The 21,619-nt window shown below is 41.0% G+C and overlaps 1 protein-coding gene across 1 annotated transcript in view; it reads left to right on the forward strand.

The window, feature by feature from the left end:
• The first annotated feature begins 3,100 nt into the window (after window positions 1–3,100).
• The window catches only part of LOC122812639 (tRNA selenocysteine 1 associated protein 1), a 633,267-nt gene continuing 614,748 nt past the window's right edge, over window positions 3,101–21,619 (forward strand). Inside the window, exon 1 of the mRNA XM_044084823.1 lies at window positions 3,101–3,259. Coding sequence (XP_043940758.1) covers window positions 3,236–3,259 — 24 coding nt within the window. The 5' untranslated portion in view covers window positions 3,101–3,235. The remainder of the gene's footprint in view (window positions 3,260–21,619) is intronic.

Consider the following 21,619-nt stretch of genomic DNA (forward strand, 5'->3'; position numbering starts at 1 on the left):
CACAGCCTCAAATAGGCAACAAACATTAAGTTAATCACATACATTAAAAATCACCAAATCTTTCCCAGTCATCTATACATGACCTAAATCTACCATTAGTTTACCAAAATGTGGTTAAACAAAACAGAAACTAAAATAAGAAATTTATACTACTCTGTATAACTTTTTCTGTCACACACTGTGAGTAGTATAGAGATACCGAAATCCTGGCACATTGCATGAAGATGCTAGAGAATGTGACGGAAAAAGAATACACATAGTATAAAGTAAGACGGAAGGTAAGCAGTTAAGATTCAGATAACAATGCAGCACAATGGACCTGTTGTTTGCAGTGAATCAGATAGTGGAGAAGAAACTAAAGAGAAGGAAATAGTCCAAACAGACATTTCTAACTTGGAGAGAGCTTATGATAAGGTCTAAGAATGCTGATTTGAGCAGCCTATGATTGTTCAAAATCTTGTAAACATTGATAGAATTGGTGCAGGCTATGTATAAGGACCCAGTGACACAAGCATGAGCAGTGTTTAGACTAACAGAGGGGTTACCAGTGGGGTGAATGTGCATTAGGGTTCATCTCTAAGCCCACTGCTACTCATACTGGTAATGCACTACATTACCAAATAGGTTGGAGGGAACAGATCAGTAAATTTTATATATGCAGAAAATGCGGCATTACAAGCAGACTCTAAATAGGAACTTCAACAAATGACAGGGAATTGGAACATAAAACTGAAGGCAAATAGGACAGCAGTTGTCATGGCAGCAAATGGGTGGAATTAGAAGTTGAAAACTGAAATGGAAAGGAAAATAGTGTGACACATTAACAGCTTCAAGTATCTGTGAGGGGTGACTGAGAAGAAGGGAAGTCTGAATGATGAGGTCAAAGCTAGAATCAGACGGACTGCAGCCAAATGACAGAGTGTGTCAGGGGTAGTGTGTGACAGAAGAATGTCAAAGAAGCTGAAAAGTAAGATCTACAAATAGTGGTGCGACCAGTACTTCTGTATGGTACAGAAACCTGGTTAGTGAAGGCAGGTCAACTGAGGAAGATGGATGTGATGGAGATCACCTGAGATGGGTGGTAGAATGCACATTGTGCGACAGAAGAAGAAATGATGACATTAGAACAGAAGCCAAAATAGTTCCAATTACAGAGAATACAAAATAGAACAGATTATGATAGTTCAGGCACATGCAGGAAAGCAGAAAGATGATTTGTTGAAGAAGATTTGGGACAGAAAGGAAGAAGGCAACAGGAAACAAGGACATCCAGTAAAGAGATGGATGGACTGTGTAAGAGAAGACATAAGACAGGCAGGTGCAACTATCAAAGAAGGTAAGAGAGTGGTACTGAATCAAGAGATGTGGTGACAATTGACCGGCCACCCTGATCCCACATAGAAAATGTGACAATGGGGGTTGATGTTGATAATGATAGTAATTATAAAGTTCTTATACAGTATTCAAGAACTTCAGCTTTCCTGCTCTCCTGCAGCCTATTATTCATTGTGAAGAAATCATTTAGGACTGGGTGCCTATGTGTGAGACAGCACAATCTTTAAAAAATATTTACCATTAAGTGAATTGTACCAACATTAAAAAATGTTCGTTTTCATTTTTTAATAAAAAAATTACGGACAACTGACTTCAATCAGCACAATTTTTTTCCCATACAAGGAAAAATTAAATTACAGCCTAACTTGTGGTGTTTGCCTCAGTTGTTCTGGTACTACTCAAAAAGAAATAGTTTAATGTCACTCACTATTTATGTCAAAAATCAGAACTCATGCTGATTTTCAAACCATACCATTCAACCTCTTAGTGCAAAATATCTGGAGAAAGACAGACAAAATGGGGGTGGGGGGTGGAGGGGGGACAAAGGCCTAAAAATAGGAATATATTTTAAATATTGCTCTTATAAAGTTGCTAGAGTAACGGTATTTATTTAACATACATTTTCTGAAGGATATGAAGACAGAAACTCAAAAGCATGCCATTATTTAGTGAATTCAATCATCGGCTCATCCCAAAACTTTACCAGAAAACCATAAATTTTATGAGGAATAGATGACATATATGAGCCACATTTCTAGTCATTATGTGAAAATCTGGACATTTGAGAGGTATGGCTCACACTACTTTATGGGTGCTTACAGTTGTGTCCTGGCACTACCCCTTTTAAAAATTAAAAAAAAAAGAAACATAGCGTGCAACACACTGCATCTGAACAGGTGCTTAGCAGCAGGTGACCTGTTTGTCTTGTACTGGTCAATCGGCGATATTGTAGTTTACCGGCTCATCCTCAGTTTCGCGCATGAGTGGGCATGGCGCAGATAACCTGGGAGAGTGGCCTAATGGTTAAGATGTTTGCCTTGCAAACACAAGGTACAGGGTTTGAATCTCACAGGGGGATAATTGGCTAGGCTTAAAATGGCTCGCAAGGGCAGTTAGCCTAGTACTAATCTATGAATATGAAATAAGGCATGATTGGCATGCCATTCATATTAGCCAGTGACAACATGCATACAATGAATGTGTTAACCATGGCTCTGACTCCGGAAAGTCTTTAAAAGAAATGTAATGTGGGTGGCATAATCACCTCGCAATTGCAGTTGTTACTATTGATCTTGGAAACTGAAATATGAGCATGATCTTTCTACACAAGATGCGCTAACAGAATTCAGTGATTTACAGTGATGAGGCACTGCTGTCCCACAGCGGATACCCTCTGTCAACCACAACAGCCCATTTATGATGTGGAACATAGCACTGCAGGCAGCATCAAGTGCAAGTTCGAAATACTGCGCTTATAAACGTAGAAATCTGAGAACATAAGTTCTAAATCAGCGTGCATTTTCTAAAGGATACGAATTTTGAAATTCAAATGTATATACTTATTTAATGATTTTTAGTCCTCAGTGATTTGACAGAAATCCACAATTTTTTATGAGGAACAGAGCTATATTTAAAAAAAAAATTATGGGCAGTATGTCTGTAAAAAGAGTAGTATTCCGTTCCCTGTCTCGTTGAGCTCGTGCCTTTCCAGTTGCGCGTAGCCCTTTCTTCAGAGTGACCGACTATGCAACAACCGGTAAAAAAACAGTGCGACAACAGGAAAACGGCTCTTTTACTGTTTACTTACTAAGCGGATATCCGGTAAGAAAGTTGATTCGCGGTGGCATTCGGGAACAGATCGAGTGTTTCTGGTGTTTTGATATCTGTAAGACTGCTGAAGATGGCCAGCTTATGGATGGGAGATGTAAGTAACAACATCTATCCAAATAGAGTGTGTTTGTTTTGTTGATCACCGTATGTTTTACGTTATCTAATAGTGTTAGTAACTGATGCGGTACCCAGAACCATTTAGTTGTGTTATTATTTATTTGTTGTTTGAAATTGGTAGCCTGTGTGGTTATTGTACGACTGCTGGTTCTGCGGTGAAGTAGCTTCTTGGGACGGTTGTGGTTTAGCTGATTTCTCGATGTGTGAACTTTCAGTTGTTTATGTCTTGTTTTCATGTAAGCAATTTTACAAATTGCGGAGGTTTCTAGGAGTATACCATTCAACCTCTTGGTGCAAGAAGTCTGGGCAAAGCCTAAAAAATGTGAGGTGGGATAGGGAAACTTATTCTTATAAACTTAGAAAGTTGGTAGAATAACAGGATGTGTGTTAACATGCATTTTCTGAAGGATATGACGTCTGAAACTCAGATTGACAGAGTCATACTTGTGGAGTGACCTAAGTGCTTTTGTTATGTGTCAGATTCTGGCTCCTGATAGGTAGCTGCCTGTTAACTTCTTATTTAGCCTAGTGAGTGGGGCATTAGTGTGCCTCACTATTGCCTCAGGTATGATGTATTGGGCAAGCTGTTTTGCCTTAGGGGCTTAGGTTGAGGGGCACACGGTGTAGGTGAGTTATGTGTCTTGTGCTGTGTGGTGGTCGCGTGCATTTCTACCTTGGAGTTCTCTGCTGTTTGAGTAGATTTCTATTGAGAGCCTCTGTGTAGGTGGGTGTGTGGTTTTATGTGAGGGCTGTGATGGTAATGACCTAAGTCGCACCTCCATGGACTACATGAAAAGAGAAATGGTGGAGCTCTTGGATTATTTGGCCCAGGCAGGTATGACCCTAGCCCTGAGTAGCATCCTACTGTCTCCCTGAATGATACCGCAGTGTCATTCTAAGGGGATCCAGTATCTGTTAGCCTAGTATGAACCTATGTCATACCAAGCAATCTGCCCTAAGGCATTTATAAGCCTAGCCCAAATTTTTGTGGCTTACGCCACCCCTTATATGAAAAAATACTGTGCCCATTAGTTTGTTGTGCCTCTGTCCAGCAGTGACACAGAGATGATTCCCGGGGTAAACCTACGATCTCCCATCCACAGGTCAAGATTTCTCTTGAACAGAGCCAGCGAAGTGCTCTGCCTCACATGGACCGGGATTTTATTCCACAGCATAGGGAGTCTCTGAGTGATAAATCTATCCCTCCAGCACGTCCTATTTATATCCGTGCTAAGGTTTAAAAGTCACTTGCTCTAGTGGTTTTGGTGGATTTGGATTTTTTGAGGTGGAGCATGTCCATTAATTCCGGGTTGACATGATTGACAGACCTCAATGCTTTGCCAGAGATGGCCTGCATCTGTCACCCCTGGGTTTCCAGGTACTGGCTAAGGCTCTTGCCACCCCTATAGTGCCTTTTTTTAGGCAGTGTACCAAAGACCAAATTACCACTGTAACAGCTATAAATAAATGCAGTCTGAGGATCATGCTGCTCAACGCTAGAAGTCTAAATCTCAAGATGCTTTCACTCGAAGCACTCCTCAAAATGAAGAACGTTTACCTGGTTTAAAGCGACAGAAAGCACCCCTGCGCTACCAGGTTATAACTCATTTCACACCTTAAGGCCACAGAACATGGACCAAAGCTTCAAAGGCGGTGGTGTCTCTATATTCATAAAGGATATGTACACATCCAGACTACAACTAACATTGGGTAAGATGGCGATTCAGGTCATAGCCTGCTGTAGGTCCTCAACCATGTCCCAAGACTCTCACTCAACATTCCTAAGCACCCAGGAAACTATTACGATCCAATCCAACACTCTCATACTAGGTGACTTCAACTACTCCTCCATCAACTGGGAAATCTACTCATGCACCAATGCACTGGCCTAATGCTTCCTGGAATTCATCAGTTCCAATGCTCTGGACCAGCTCATTCTTAGCCCCACTAGAGGAAGCAACATCCTTGAACTGGTTGTTACTAACATGGGCAACTACACTAATAGTCAATTCCTCTCTTGTTATATCCGACCACAAACTAATCACCATGGAAATCCACATCTCGTCCACACACCTCCGCAAATGTATCCACCATGAAAAGCTTTGCCAGCGCTGACATTAGACTCCTAAAAACAGGTGGCTAACTTCACGGCACTCATGCCAATGGAAAATAGATGCATGAGTGCCGAATCATACACCAGTGGACTGTACGAACACGTACATAAATCCATGGAACTAGCCACACCCAACAGAACCAAGACGATGTCCTCCAAAAAAAGGAAGCCAATCTGGTGGTCCCCTGCCATTAATAAACTCTACAACAGAAGGAAGAAACTGTTGCAGAAAACGGTGAAGTCCCAAGACTGGAAAAATATCCTTATTGGTCTCAACAAAAAGTTGAGATCCCTCATCAAAACCTTCAAAGCCAGCTATGAAGGCAGAATTGTGACAGACACTAAAAACAACTACAAAGCCTTCTGTAGTTCTATCAAAAATCTCCATTGCAATACCAAGATTTGCTCTGAGTTACTGCACAATGGTACCTCCTATACTGAGCCAACAGATATTGCCAACATGCTGGCCAACAGATTCAGTGGCAACTTTACCCCTCCCCCCCCAAAGGACCAATCTCATGGAAGAATGCCAGGCACCCAGCATTACTGCAGCACAGGTTAAAGCTGCATTGTCCAAGGCCAAGGATGCAGCTTCCATGGGACCCGACAATATCCCTGGCTGTGTTATACGTGAATTACAAAGTGAACTGGCACCACATCTGTGTGCCCTGTTCACTTACAGCCTCACCTCAGGCTTTGTCCCTACTGAATGGTGCACAAGTACAGTCGTCCCACTCCATAAAGGAGGAGAGACTTCAGACCCTGGAAATTATCGGCCCATTAGCCTGACGAGTCTGATGTGTAAGGCTATGGAGCACAACGTCCTGGACCTAATTAACAAGGATGTAGGGACTCTCACAACACCAAAGTGTGTGGGATCGAGAGTCTGGAAAGGTAGATAATGCCTGCTCAGCCTGATTGACTTCTTTGAGTCATTCACCAGAGCTGCGGATGAGGGTAAGGCAGTTCATACAGCCTACCTCGATCTGGCCATGGCCTTTGATACCATTCCTCACTCAGGAATTATTGATAAACTCACCAAACTAGGCATCAGCCCCTATATTATTAGGTGGGTTGCAAATTGGCTCACAGAACCCACAGTGTTAAAGTATTAGACTCCAAGTCAGACTGCCAACCAGTCATGAGTGGAGTCCCACAGCAATCGGTCCTGAGTCCTCTTCTGTTTGGCACCTACTTCTCAGAAGTCCAGGCCAACATGGAGGGACTCTGGCTGATCAGGTTCGCAGATGACAGCAAGCTGGGAGCCATTATTAACTCCTCAAGTGATGCAGACATCCTTCAGGAAGGCCTCACCGAGACCAGAGACTGGTGTCAAAACCATGGCCTTAAGCTTAATGCCAAAAAATGTGTCGTCATCCCCTTTGGGAAAAACTCAGTTCCCACTAATTACCACCTCGAGGGAAGCCCACTGAACACTAAAGGCATTATAAGAGATCTAGGACACACTTTGACAGCAGCCTCTCCTTCAACCACCACATTGCTGCTGTGGTCAGAAACTCCTTCTATGTGGCACTTCTCAGTTTTTTTTCTCAGTTTTGCATCCAGGAAGAAAGAGGTCATCATTTTTTCTCTTCTTTCATTTGATAGTCATAGAGTATAATGCCCCATTTGGCATGTACCTCACTAGACACCTGCAACAGCTGAAGAGGCCACAAAAATACCTCACGAAGAAGATCCTAAGCCTTAAACACATGTCCTACATGGACAGACCCAAAAACACTCCAGCTGTTCTCTGTCTCATATTGTCTACCAAGAGGTGATCTCTGCTTGACTTACAAAACCATGTCTGACCCAGCTCTGTTGGAAATGCTACATCTAAACCATGTCTGACCCAGCTCTGTTGGAAATGCTACATCTAAAGAAATCCCAATCCCTCTGCACCGCACACTCCAGAGACCTCAACCTCATTACCACAATCAACAGAACATGCTGGAGGAACAGGCTTATAACCCAGGAACTGCTCCTGCTCTGGAATAGACTTCCCATACATGTCAAGCAGAGCACCTCACTGGCCCTTTTCAAGAGAAATCCTGGTGAGTGAATGGGAAATAGAAAGTTCACCCCGGGGATCAATCCAGTGGCTTTACTTAATAGAGGCACTGGGAACTAATGTTGGGTGTTACAATGCCAGGGCACTTCTGTGGGCTAGGCTTGTAAAGGTTCCAGGGCCATTAGCCTAGTACACACCTATGAACCTATGTAGAAAGGAAGGCTTTCCATGTAGCACATTTGATGAGTAAAGGCATTGCCTCGAGAGCAAAAGAGGTAATAACCCCTCTGTACTCGGCACTAATACTGCCCCATTCTGCATGCACCATACTAAGCACCTGCAGCAACTGGAGAGACCTCTGAGGTTTCTAACAAAGAAGATCAAGGGGTTCCAGCATATGCGTTACACAAACTGACTAAAGTCCATGTCACTATACTCTGTATTGTATAGATTTCTTAGGGGAGCCCTGTGCCTGGCCTACAAACAATCCAAGACCCAAACCTAATGAACTTGCTGCATGTCAGTAAATCAAATGGGACTAGGGCTACCCATTTCAGGGACCTAAATATGGCCTACGACTTAAATCTGACTCTCCAGAATGTTCTATTAATCTCCATTGACTGCCGCATCTCTGTAGCAGGCTATCGATTCATGTGAAACAGAGCACCTCTATGGCACTGTTCAAGAGGAACCTGTACGAGTGGATGGGGCACCGTAAATTCTTACTGAGGATAGTGTCCACAACCTTCCTGGATTTGGGCAGTCATTGCTAAATGCAATATTGGGTCTTGACTAGCATTTCCATGGTATTGAATTGGGATGAAACCACTAGGTTTAAAATTACCTCCGGGTCGATGACCTAATAATCTCCTATGATCCTGTGTATGTCATTGTTTAATTAGTTCAGTCCTCAGTGATTTTCTAGCAAACCACACATTTTATGAGGAGCAAAAGTCTGGACATGCTGTGAAAATCTAGTAATTTGAGGGGTAAGTCTTGGAGGTAGCTGCTTTACTGTTTTCTTTTTGTCATATTTTTTGTGGGATATCTTTGTTTTGTTTTATGCTTTATGCTGTCATGATTATTTGCATTTTAGGATTGCAGTTCTAGGAAGGTGAAATACTTCTATTTTCTTGATAATTTTTAACAGCTTAGTTTTCAGATTATGTGACTGTTGATTTGTATTTTTTTTTGTAATATTCCTCCCTCCCTGACCTATATATCATGACTTCAGTAAAGAATGTGTATGTACCTGCACCAAAACACAGCACTTTGTTGGACTTAGATTGACAGACACAGCAGGAGCAAAAATCAAAATAAAATTTTATTTGTTTAGAAGTACCTCCTTTCACGGTACTGTAAATGATGAGCAAGGCCAGAGTTATTGACAACTTTTACTGTCAGACCCAGTGTCCTTTCCAGTTGACTCATTCCATTAACCCTTTCTTTGTCTGAAGTCCTAACATATAGGGGGGCTGTCCCCCCCCTTAACTCCTTGGTTTTAGTACTTTCTCTTCATTACATAGCAAGATATAGGTAAGTGGAGGAGAGTAGTTACTCATTCCTTATTTCTTTCTTTTTATTAAGATTATTTGCAAATTACTTTAAGTGGGCATGGATTACAGTCTTGCCCATCTACAGTGTTGATGGTGAAAGGGCATTGCTATGTTCAGTGTGGCCTGTGAACTGGAGGTTATCTTAACGTTCACCTTGTTTTGCTTTGTGTTGAGACATTACTTGATATTTGTCAAAATTGTTAGCTCTAGTTTAAGGTTTGCAAAGTGCCATACATGGGTTTTTGTGAGTTAAGGCTATTAATGTGAAAGCCCAAAGGAAAGTTGGTAGTCTGCACTTTTTTTTGTATTACACCATTGGGTTCAACCTGTTTTATAGAGTTCTCTGTTTTCTCTTTGTAAAATTTATACTCTTAGTATGCTCCTTGTTATATATTTTTTAAACTGTGGCTCACAGTTTTACTTTTGATGTATATGAATGTGTGCTTTCAAAATAATCTTTGTTTAGACCCCACCAACCTGTGGCTGAAAGGGCTGTTCTGCTATCCACTGTATTTCGTTAGCTAAGAATGAAATAAATATAGAGTGGAGATTATCTAAATATGGCACAGCACTGTGTTCTGAGCATATGTCATTGCATAGTGCAAAATAACTGAACATTTCTTACATTAAAAATAATTTGATCTGCAGCTCTTCATGTGGGGGACTTTGCCACACACAGAGTTAATTATACGTACATACATACATACAAATGTTTCAAGCACGGGCATTAAAGCCCGTCTAGCTTGCCAATATGCCAAAGGTTCCCATAATAAATGTCCAGGCTGTTCTTAAAAATATCTAGTTCTTGCTTTAATGTAATTTGGTAGTCTGTTCTAAGCATCAGCTACTCTGTCAGAAAATCAATTAGTACACTTCTCATTCCTACATAATCTTCTACATAGGTTATCTGATGATTCTGTAGTACTTTCTGATATCCCTAAACATTCCCAGAGGTAGTTGTCCCTAAATGCCCTATAAACGTGAATAAAATCTCCTCTTAAATGTCTGTAAGAGACACTGTACAAGTTCAGATATTTTAGTCTTTCATAATAACTTAGATTTTCACATCCATGGATGCCCTTAATATTTTTCCGCTGTACTCTTTCCAGTTTATTCATGCTTGTTTTCCTATAGGGTTTCCATATTGTTATTCCATACTCAAGTTTGGGGCTATTGTAACTAACAGACAATGACTTCATTATGTTTGATTTCCTAGACTTTATAAATCTTTTTATAGGTTCATAGGTTCATAGGTTCATACTAGGCTATCTGCCCAAGGGCATTTATAAGCCTAGCCCATAGTTATGTGGCTTTCGCCACCCCTTTAGTTTGAATAAAAACTATGCCTATCATTTTGCTGTGCCTCTGTCAAGCAGTGGCGCTTGAAAGTATCTGGGGTATATCTGCAATCTCCCATCCATTGGTCAAGATTCCTCTTGAACAAGACCAGAGAGGTGCTCTGCCTCACATGTGATTTTGTTCCACAGCATAGGGAGTCTCTGGGTGATGAATCTGTCCCTCCAGCACGTTCTATTTATAACCGTGTCAAGGTTTAAGTCTCCTTGTGGTTCTGAGGGATCTAGATTTTTGAGGTGAAGCATATTCATCAAATCTGGGTTTGACATGGCCTTATATGTCAGGCACAGGTCACCTCTGAGCGAGACTGAATAGAGCTGGAGTTCTTTCAGTCGGGCAGCATAAGACATATTTTTGAGACCCTTTATCCTTTTGGTGAGGAACTTTTGGGGCCTTTCAAGCTGCAGCAGGTGTCTGGTCAGATACATTCGGGCATTGTACTCAATCATAGGTCTAATAAGTGATGAGTACACCTTCATGATCAGGTGGGTGATATAGAAGGTTTTCCTAACTACTTTAGCAACATGAGTGTCAAGCGAAGGCTACTGTCAACCTGGGTCCCCAGATCTCTGATGACTTTTTCTGTGCTCAGTGGATTGCCACCTATATGGTAGCTAGGGGTAGCCTTGTTTTTCCCAAAGGGTATGACTATGCATTTTTTGGCGTTTAACTTCAGGCCATGGCTCTGGCACCAGTTATCCATTTCTGTGAGGCCCTTCTGAAGGATATCTGTGTCAGAAGTGTTTTTTGCAGTCATCTGCAAACTTTGTCAGCCATAACCCTCCTGTGTTTGCTTGTACTTCAGAAAAGTAGATGCCGAACAAGAGTGGACCCAGGACTGAGCCCTGTGGGACACCACTTGTGACAGGCTTTGAGTCTGACATGGCTCCAGCAACTCTGACCCTGTGGGTTCTGTCACTTAGCCAGTTTGCAACCCATCTTGTGATGTATGGGTTTACATTCAAGCTGATGAGTTTTTCGATGATACCTGAGTGGGGTATTGTGTCAAGGCCTTTGCCAGGTCGAGGTAGGCTGTATGGACTGCCTTTCCTCATCAATGGCCTTGGTGACTGTCTAAAAGTCAACCAAGTTTAAGAGGCAGGATCTGCCTTTGACAAAGCCAAACTGAGTTGGATCCAAAGTCTGCAAGTTCCTATGTCTTTATTTATGAGTTCCATTATGATCCTCTCCATGGCTTTGCAGATAAGGCTTGTCAAGCTAATAGATTAAACAGCTGTCCTAACTGTGGGTTTAATTCCTCATTGAGTTCATGAAGCACACAGCCGGGGACACCATCGGTCCCATGGATGCTGTGTTTTTGCCTTAGTGAGGGCAGTTCTCACCTGGGCGTTGGAGATGTTTGGGGGCTACAATCCTCTGGAATAGATATCTCTCCTTTGCACTGAACCTGTCAGCCAGTATGTTGGCAATGTGTGTAGGTTCAGTAATTTTCACATCATTTTGAACTAATTCTGAGCATATCTGGGAGTTTCCTGCTAGGTTTCTAACATAGCTAAAGAAGGCCTTATGATTCTCTTTAGAGTCCTTGGCGATTTTCTCTCAAAATTTGCCTTGGATGATTTTATGAGAGCTCTTAGTTTTTTACTTATAATGATCAAAGGTGTCTTACCTTTCAAGGATTTTGCTCTATCTTGTAGTAGCTTCCTCCTTGTTGTAGAGCTTGTTTATGGCTGGGGTCCACCAGACTGGTTGGTACAGAGAGTCTTAGTTTTGTTTGGGATTGCCTGATCCATGCAGTCCTGTAGGTGCTGGTAGAAGGCATTTGTAAGTGATTCAGCGGTTTGAGTAATGTTTACCACTGGCTCAGGGGCTTAAAGGAGACCACACTTTTTTTTTAAGTGTGAAAATCGGCTTTTGAAAGTTTTTTTTTTTTTGTTTTTTTTTTTCAGGTGGGGGGGGGATGGAGATCCAGCTCTCCAGCGGTTTATGATCTGATCTCACCAGTGAGGGGTATACTTCGGTGTTGAACATTTTGATCCCATGTTCGTGATGATGAGATCAAGTATGTTTTCTCCTCTTGTGGGATGGTGACTAGTTGTTCCATGGCATTTGAGTTTATGAACTCCAGGAATCTTTGGGTTAGAGTGTTCGGGCTTGAGTAGTGTTCCCAGTCTATATTAGGGTAGTTAAAGTCACCTAGTATGATGGTGTTTGGAGATACATTTATCCCCTCAATGTTTTCAGGAAGGCCATGTGAGGTTCCTGAGTTTGAGAGGGTGGCCTGTAACATGCTACAAATTGCAGAGCAGTCTTGCCTATGGTTAATTGCACCTGGATGGTCTCCGATGCATCAGTGGGTGTCCTTTATGAATATGGACAATGAGGTGAAACCTGTTAGTGCTGGGGTGCTCTCAGGAGCCTTGAACCAGGTTTCTGTCACAGCACAGACATCGATGTTCTCCATATTGAGAAGGGCCTGCATCTTGAGATTGAGACTTCTGGCATTGAGCAGCATTACCCTTAGGTTCTAGGGTGGTAGGTTTAGAATTTGAGCCTTGCCTAAAAAGGCACTATGGGGTGGCAAGAGCCTTGCCAATATCCGAAAGCCCAGGGGTGAGGCAAGCCTTTGTCATCCCAGGCAGACAGACATTGGATCCCCTTTGAATGACACCAGAATTTAAGCCAATTATTAAAGCTGATCATCTTATCACTGTATTGTGGCATCATTCTAGGTGAAGGTAGGATACTGCTCAAGGTCAGGGTCATACCTGCCTGGGCTACATAATCAGAGAGCTCCTCGATGTCCCTTTTCATGTAGTCCGACAATGACTGAGTCGTACTGTACCTGCTGTTGAGAGACCTGAGTGCTGACAGGCAGCTTACTGTGACCTTCTCTTTATACAACCTATAGTTCTATAACTATCATTAGCCAATTGGTTGATATGATTAGAAAAACTCCTAGCTGAATCTACCCATATACACAGGTCCTTAAATGAGTCTACAGTTTCAATCACTGTGTGCTGTATTAAATATTCATCTTTCAGTTTGTCTCCCAAATCTCATATGCTTAGTTTTTGATGCATTTATCAACATATTATTCTCCTGTGCCCAAATGGTCAATTTAGTTAAATTATTTTGCAGACATGCCTTATCTGTAACACTTGTAATCAGTTTACCCAATTTCAGGTCATCAGCATATAGACTGTAGAACACCTCAGATGAAAAAGTAAGGTCTGGAAGATACTATCAACAGTACATCCATACCTAGTTATACTTGATCAGTGTTTTGTGCATGACCCTGTCAAATGCTGACGTCAAATCTATATAAATAACATCACAGCACAATTTTTCATTCATAGCTGTTAATTGTATTGTTGTAGAACATCATGTTACAGGTGGTAAGAGATCTATTTTCAACATATGCATGCTGATGTATGGTTTCAAGTCCCAACCTATCCAGTTCTGACAATAACTTATCCAGTATTACCTTCTCCATTATTTTTCCACAACATGAAAGTAGACTTGAGGGTCTGTATGATTCAGGGTTTGTCCCACTCAGATTTCCCTTAAAGGCAGGTTTAATAAGTGCATGTCTCTAATCTTGAGGAATCTCCCCATATTTATGACCTAGTGAATAATAGATGTAATGGTGGTGTAAGTTCTTGCTTAAGTTTTCTCAGGTCATTGTTATTTGTTCCATCTCCTCCCTGCGCTTTGTTTGGATCCAGTTTTCACATTTCTTTTTCAATATAATGTAATTTGATTCCAATATCTGGGGTTATCTGGATGTCACTAGGACGACTTGCCACCCCTTTTGTGGATCCAAACTATTTTGCATAAGATTTTGTAAATATATCTATAATCTGTTGGTCTGAGAATACATTTTAGAATCTGCACACAGTTTATCAATTTGTGTATCTTTACTCCTTCCACATCTTATGTATCTATAAAAAGGTTTCCTATTATGCTTAATATCTTTATATACATTTTCTTCAAATTTTTCTTGATCTTGTCTCACACTATGCTTAATCTATTTGTCCAGCTCGTTTATTTCCGTTTTCAAAGTTGTAGCGACCTCTTTTCCATTTCTTATATTTTTTGTGTCTCGCCTTAATCAGGTGTCTTGTTCTTATGGAAATATAACCCCCTGATGTTGCGTGCCTAGATCCTGATGTTAAACATTTTTTTGACTTTTTGCATTCAAACAATTTCTCTTTCAAAACTTTCCACATTCCATCTGCAGTTTTTCCACTGAACACCTCACTCCAATTAGTTTTATATATTAACTGTTTTGCTTCCCTACAATCTGTAATTAACCTTCTGTGCATTGGTTTAGATTTCAGTTTGGCAGAATTATCTAGCAACAAATTAACCTTTATGACCCCATGATCACCGTACATCAATGGTGGTAAAACTTGACTTGACGTTACAGTCATTTCTTTGGGAACACAAACAATATCTAGTATATTCCGTCCCCTGGTAGTTTTTTACATTCTGAAGCATTTGTTGTTCCTGAATATACTCTGCGAATAATTTCTTTACTAATATTGTTGAATCAGTATTATTCCAGTCTGTTTCTGGTAAATTTAATTCCCCAGCTAATATTATTCTTCCCTTATGTGTTTCATGTAAGAAATGTATGAATTCCTCTAGGTCATCTGCACTTGACTTTGGTGGTCTGTACACTCCCAACAATTGTTATATGTTCCAGGGTTGTCTTTATTGTCACAGTTACACAGTCTATAGTATTGGTGTTATCACTGAACATGTAATAATCACAAGTCTCATAGCTATCTTTAATCCCTGTCATAACACCTCCACCTGATTTTTTGTTAGAATGTCTGTTACAGTAAAAATATTTTATACCCTGACAGAACTGGTTTCCAGTCATTGTTCTTTAACCATGTTTCACAAACTATAACAACATCAATCTTGTGGGAACGTAGCAAATTTTCTAATAAAAAACATTATTATCAATGCTCCTAGCATTAACAACCATTAGAGAAGCATCAAATATTGCTGTATGTGAACTGTCGCATTTTTGACCTGGCAAAAATCCTGGCTACCGTTTGTCAAATATTGCAAAATATCTGCTGCAAAAATTCTCTTCCTTGATCTAGACAAATGCACACCATCCTGTCTGAACACGTGTGCCCTAAAGAAGGCTTGGATGCTCTACACATTTCCATTTTTTAAAACAGGACATTTTTTCCATGTCTGTGTTTATCCAAAAAATCTTTTCATTCACAGTGACCTGACTAACCTTTCTATAGGTGATTTGTAAAATATTCTTAACACCAGTACAAGCTATACTATCTAGGTGGGCTGTCGGTTCCCGACTAACAGTCGGAGAATCTTTGTTGGTGACATCATTTGTACCAACATGAATAAAAACAAATCCATACTTCCTTACATTAAGGCATTCCAAGGCTTGTTTCACAGCTTCTGTTTTTGCTTCTGGGAAGCATACTACTATTCTGTTCATTATCCACTGGCAAGCATACTACTACTCTATGTTCATTATCCTCTTTGCAAATTATAAGTATCAATTCCTCTAATAACTGAATTTCCAATTACAAGAATATCTTTGCTGACCATCTCTAAAGAATCTTCAGCTTCTATTAGTCATTTCTGCTCTATCAATTGTTAGGAAGGATAGATCTTCATCACCATTAGTCTTATTAATTCCACTGTTTTCATTGCGTATTAAATTCTCATCCAGCTTGCATTGTAAATCCACAGCTTGAGCCATGTAGTCAACATCTGTCTCTTCTTTTTTTCTTACAGTAATGTTCTTCAATCCTTCCACATTCAGTTTTTATTTCTTCCTTTTAACCTGCCCCTTGCCTCTTTTTCTACCTTTTCCATTGGAAAGGTGATGCCTTTTCTGTAGACTGAGGATTTTCTGATAGACAGATATCTTCATTCCCTGTCACCAGTGTGTCACATAAAGCAGAATCCTTTTTACTATATTTTCTCTTTCCTTTTACAGTCATTAGTCAGTTTCTTTTTCTTCCTTATGTGTTGAGAACTTCTTCCTTTCTTTATTTCTTTTTTTTTTGTTTCCTTCTAAACAAACTGGATCCTCAAATTGCTGAGTACTTGCATCCACAATTCCATAGCTCTCAGGGGCCTCATCATGTTTCATAGGTGCTGAATGTTCTTTGCAGAAAATAGATGTCATTTCCTAAATCTGTTCTATTTGTTATGCCTAACATTATTTAGTTCATCACTCCAGTCATTAATATATGATACAACAGTTCTCCAAATGTATACCAACTGTAAGGTAGACCCTAAGGAGTAGGAAATATTGGTAATATTCCATTTTCCTGACAGTTAGAAAATAGTGTACAAACAACCAAGTAAAATATTTATTACTCCTTTTTTTCCCTGTAAATCACACCGGAGATTATTCAATGAAATAGCATTCCTTTGATAGATGAATAGTAATTTAAGAGGAAATGTATTCATTATAGTTAGCAATAAAAACAGAAAGGAAAGCAGCTGTAGTATATTTAAATAATCCTGACCTCCCCCAAGGGGGAGTAATTCAGTTCTGAGTGGAATATTCAGTGCTGGTCGGCTAACAAACTCTCTCTTATTTATTCCCTGTAGTTGAGAGTTTAAAAGCAAGTCAATATTTTTTGTATTAACCAGATTCTAATATTAAATATTTACTTAATCTGAACAGTGTTTACACCATTTGTTTTACTGGCATAGCTGTAACAAAGTTGTGCACAGTATTCATTATTAAAGTTTAAGCAAAAGGCTTGCAACCACACATACTGCAGTGAAGAGACATAGTTGACCCATGCATACTTTCAATGTTAGTCTCATGGCTAGTAAATTTAAATAGTTATTTTTACCTTTCCAACCAACAAAACATTGCACAGCACTTCCAGATAAAAGATTACTCCTAGAGGTTTCTTACTGGTTTAAAACATTTATTGATAAAAAGTGAGCACTTTCACAATTATCCAAATCGCTTCTTCAGACCATATAAAACTAATATTTTAAAATAACTTGTATATCATTTCAAACAGCAGACTTAACACCAATTAAAAAATCAATTAAAATCCATAGCAACTAATAAGAGCAAATGTTCTAAAAGAGTGTGCATGAGGGGCCAGAAGGCATGATTACAATACCTAAAAAAAAAAATGTCAAATATATATTATTTCAACAGTTTTCTTCCTTTCAAAACAGGTTTAAGTGGACCATGTTCATTGGCGTTTAAACCAAGGCCCCTATGTGCTGACAACTGTAAAATCCATCTTAATTCTTTTTTTTTCTGTATTATTAACCATATCTCCTTTTCTCATATTTTCTTTTACTTCATCCACAGCAAGGAATGAACTTAAACCAATAACTCTTCCCTTTTTGCAAAATGTGTTTGGCAAGGTCACTATAACTGTCCTTTACGGACATAGTAGTAGTGATCCCTAATACACTCCATCAGACGTCTATTGGTTTTCCCTAGATAGAAAACCAAACAGTCATAAGTTCATAGGTAGGTACTAGGCTATCGGCCCAAGGGCCTACGCAAGCCTAGCCAACAAGGTTCCCCGACTTACGCCACCCAAGAAAGTTATTTTCCTGTGCCACTGACGAGCAGAGACACAGAAGTGCTCCCTGGGGTGTATTTCCTATTTCCCATCCACTCATCAAGATTTTTCTTGAAGAGTGCTAATGAAGAACTTTGCTTGACATAGATGGGTAGCCTGTTACAGAGTATGGAAAGTCTCTGGGATAGGAATCTATCCCTCCAGCATGTCCTGTTTATTGTGGTGACAAGGTTTAGGTCCCTAGAGCGTGTAGCTCTGAGGGATTGGGATTTCTTTAGGTGTAGCATGTATGTCCAACAGCTCTGGGTTTGACATAGCTTTATATGTTAGGCAGAGATCACCTCTGAGTAGGTGATATGCTACGGAGTAAAGCTGGAGTTTTTTGAGGCAGTCAGTGTAGGACATTTGTTTGAGTCCAGTAATCCTCTTTGTGAGGTACTTCTGTGGCCTTTCCAGCTGCTGCAGATGTCTTGTGAGGTACATTCCAAAAAGGGCGTTTTACTCTATAATGGGTCTAATGAGTGATGAGTAGAGGGTAACGATAACCTCTTTTTTTTCCTGGATGAGAACCCTTTTATGATGAGGTGTGCCACTTAGAAGGATTTCCTGACTCTGTGGTGATGTGACTATCAAAGGAGAGACTACTGTCCACCTGGGTCCCAAGGTCTCTTATCACGCATTCGGTGTTAAGTAGATTGCTGCCTATGTGGTAGTCATGGGTACAGAGTTTTTACCAAAGGGGATGACACTGCACTTTTTGGCATTGAGCTTGAGGCCATGGCTCTGACACCAGGCATCTGTCTCAGAGAGGCCCTTCTGTAGGATGTTCACATCATTTGGGGACTTGCCTATTGCTCCTAGTTTGCAGTCATCTGCGAACTTAGTTAGCCAGAGGCCTTCTGTGTTAGCCTGTACTTCAGAGAAGTAGATACCAAACAGGATCGGTCCCAGGACGGAACCCTGTGGTACTCCACTTGTCACTGGTTTGAGGTCAGATTTGGAGTCTGCAATGTGGGTTCTGTCAGTGAGCCAGTTGGCAACCCATCTTGTGACGTAGGGATTTATGCCTAGTTTATTGAGTTTAGCTATAATTCCAGAATGGGGATGGTGTCGAAAGCCTTGGCGAGGTCAAGATAGGCTGTGTGAACCAGTTTACCCTCATCTTCGGCTTTGGTGACTGCCTCAAAGAAGTCGATCAGGTTCAGGAGGCATGGTCTGCCTTTCACAAACCCGAACTGGGTGGGATCCAGAGTTTGGAGGTTACCATTGTCTTTGTTTATGAGTTCCATGATGATACGTTCCATGGCTTTGCAGACCAGACTCGTCAGGGTAATAGGTCTATAGTTCCTGGGATCAGCGGTGGCTCCCCCTTTGTGGAGTGGGATAACTGTTGCTGTGTGCCATTCAGTGGGCACAAAGCCTGATGCAAGGCTATTATTGAACATGGTGCTTAAGTGGGGAGCCAGTTCTTTCTGAAGTTCGTGTAAAATGCAGCCTGGGATGTTGTCCGGTCCCATGGATGCTGTGTTTTTGGCTTTAGAGAGTGCAGCTTTCACCTGCGTAGTTGTGATTACAGGCACTCTGCATTTTTCCTGTATAGATATGGGCCCTTTAGGGGGTAAGGGGGGGTAAAGTTAGCACTGAACCTCAGTTGGTTCTGTACTTTTCATGCCTTTGTGTTGTAACTCAGAGCAGATCTGGGTGTTGCCATTGAGATTCTTGACATAGCTATAGAATGCTTTGTGGTTGTCCTTGGAATTAGTGGCAATTTTATTTTCATAGCCAGCTTTGGAGGATCTTATAAGGGATCTCAGCTTCTTACTGAGGCTGACCAGGAGCTCCTCCACTCATGGAATTTTACTCTCTTTTGCAACAGTTTCTTCCTTCTGTTGTAATGTTTGTTTATGGCAGGGGACCACCAGATCGGCTTCCTTTTTTTGGAGGATAGCACAATCCATGCACTCGTGTAAGTGCTTCTAGAACGCATTTGTTTAGGATTCAGCAGTTGTAACTGTATTGTCCATCTGCATGGGTGTCATGAAGTTCACTACTTCTGTCTTAAGAAGCATGAAGTTGGCTTTGGAGATTTCTTACTGTGGTTTCCTTAATGGGGGGTGGGGGTGGGATGTGGATATCAAGGGTGATTAGCTTATGGTCGGATCGGACCAACGAGGAGTTGACTTCAGGTGTGGAACACCGGTCACTCATGTTGGTAATGACTAGGTCTAGGATATTGTTGCCCCTGGTGGGTGTGTGGATAAGTTGATCTAGGGCATTGGAGTTTATGAATTCCAGAAAGCGTTGTGCTAAGGAGTTAGTACATGAGTAGTTTTCCCAGTTAATGGTGGGGTAGTTGAAGTCGTCCATTATTGGGGTGTTTGGTTGAACCCTAATATTTTCCAGTACATCAAGAAAAGGGAGTGGGAATCCTGGGGCATGGTGGGGGATCTGTAGCAAGCTACAATTTGGATTGCAGGTTTGCCAAGAGTTAGTTGCACTTGGATAACCTCGGATGCATTATGCTGAGCAACTAGCTTGGAGGTGTGGATATCCTTAATGAATATGGACACACACCCACCTTTGGTGTTTCGGTCCAGGTTAGATGGCCGAAAAGTGTGTTATGAGTTATAGCCTGGTAGTGCAGGGGTGCTGTCTGGAGCCTTGAACTAGGTCTCAGTCACTGCACAGATATCGATGTTCTCCATTTTAAGGAGTGCCTCGAGCGAGTGCATTTTGAAATTTAGACTTCTAGCATTGAGTAGCATTACCCTCAGTTTTTGCTTGCCTGTTCTTGTTATGGTGGTGAATTTGTTACTTGAACCCTGCGTAAAAAAAGGCACTATAGGGGCAGCAAGAGCCTTAGCCAGTATCTGGAATCCTAAGGGCGACAGGTGCAGGCCATCTGTGGCAAAACATCGTGGTCTGTCGACCACGTCATCCCAAGCAGACAGATAGTGGATCACAGGTTGTAGTGTTGGGTGGTAGGAGGAGAGGGTTGTCTGTGTACATGAGGCAATTTCTACATTGCCAGAAGATGCCCAGATTCATCAGATAGACAGGGGAGAACACTGGGAGCTGACCCTTGGACATGCCTGAATAAAAAAACTATTCTCCTCTAGATAAGTGAGGAAAGTGAGTACAAGAGCTGTTTTTCTCAACGCCAGTGAGAAAGGGAAGTACAAAAACTGTTTTGCTTTAGGTAATGAGGAAGATTGAGTGCTATAGTAATTAGTAGCTTATTTAGTGCTTACAAGTGCTGAGTATGAATAAGCAAATTTAAGTGCTAAAACTAAAATCTGTATCTGCACTAGACGGGTTACAGGACAGAAAGAAGTGCAAATGCAGGCTTTCAAATCAGAAAGCTGAGAGAGATAGAAGATTGCCCAAACGGCCAGTAATTACAAATTCTGGGCCAGAACCACTCCTTATGTGGTAGACAGGTTACCTAATGCTTACCACTCCCACTGATGAGCTAGAAGGCTTCCCTCCAATACAGAAAGGCTTGGGGGGGGGGGCTCAGAAGCTTACAAACAGTCCTGGATACAGCAAATCTGTATCTGGAACACTAGTTACAGGAAAGGTAGGAAACAGGCTTACAGTTATTTATTTTTTTTTTTTTACCGAAAAGTAGTAAAAACAATTCACATGCAGTGCAAGCTAGCACACGAGTATGTAGCAATATTAGACCACACACAGTTTGAAAAATGCAATTAAATTAAAAAGGACTAAAAGCAAGTGCAGAAAGGGTTTATTAGGTAGAGTGCGGTAAAGAGAT

The sequence above is a fragment of the Protopterus annectens genome, chromosome 1.part1 (assembly GCF_019279795.1).
Source record: "Protopterus annectens isolate FY-2018-M chromosome 1.part1, PAN1.0, whole genome shotgun sequence".
Classification (NCBI taxonomy): Eukaryota; Metazoa; Chordata; order Ceratodontiformes; family Protopteridae; genus Protopterus; species Protopterus annectens.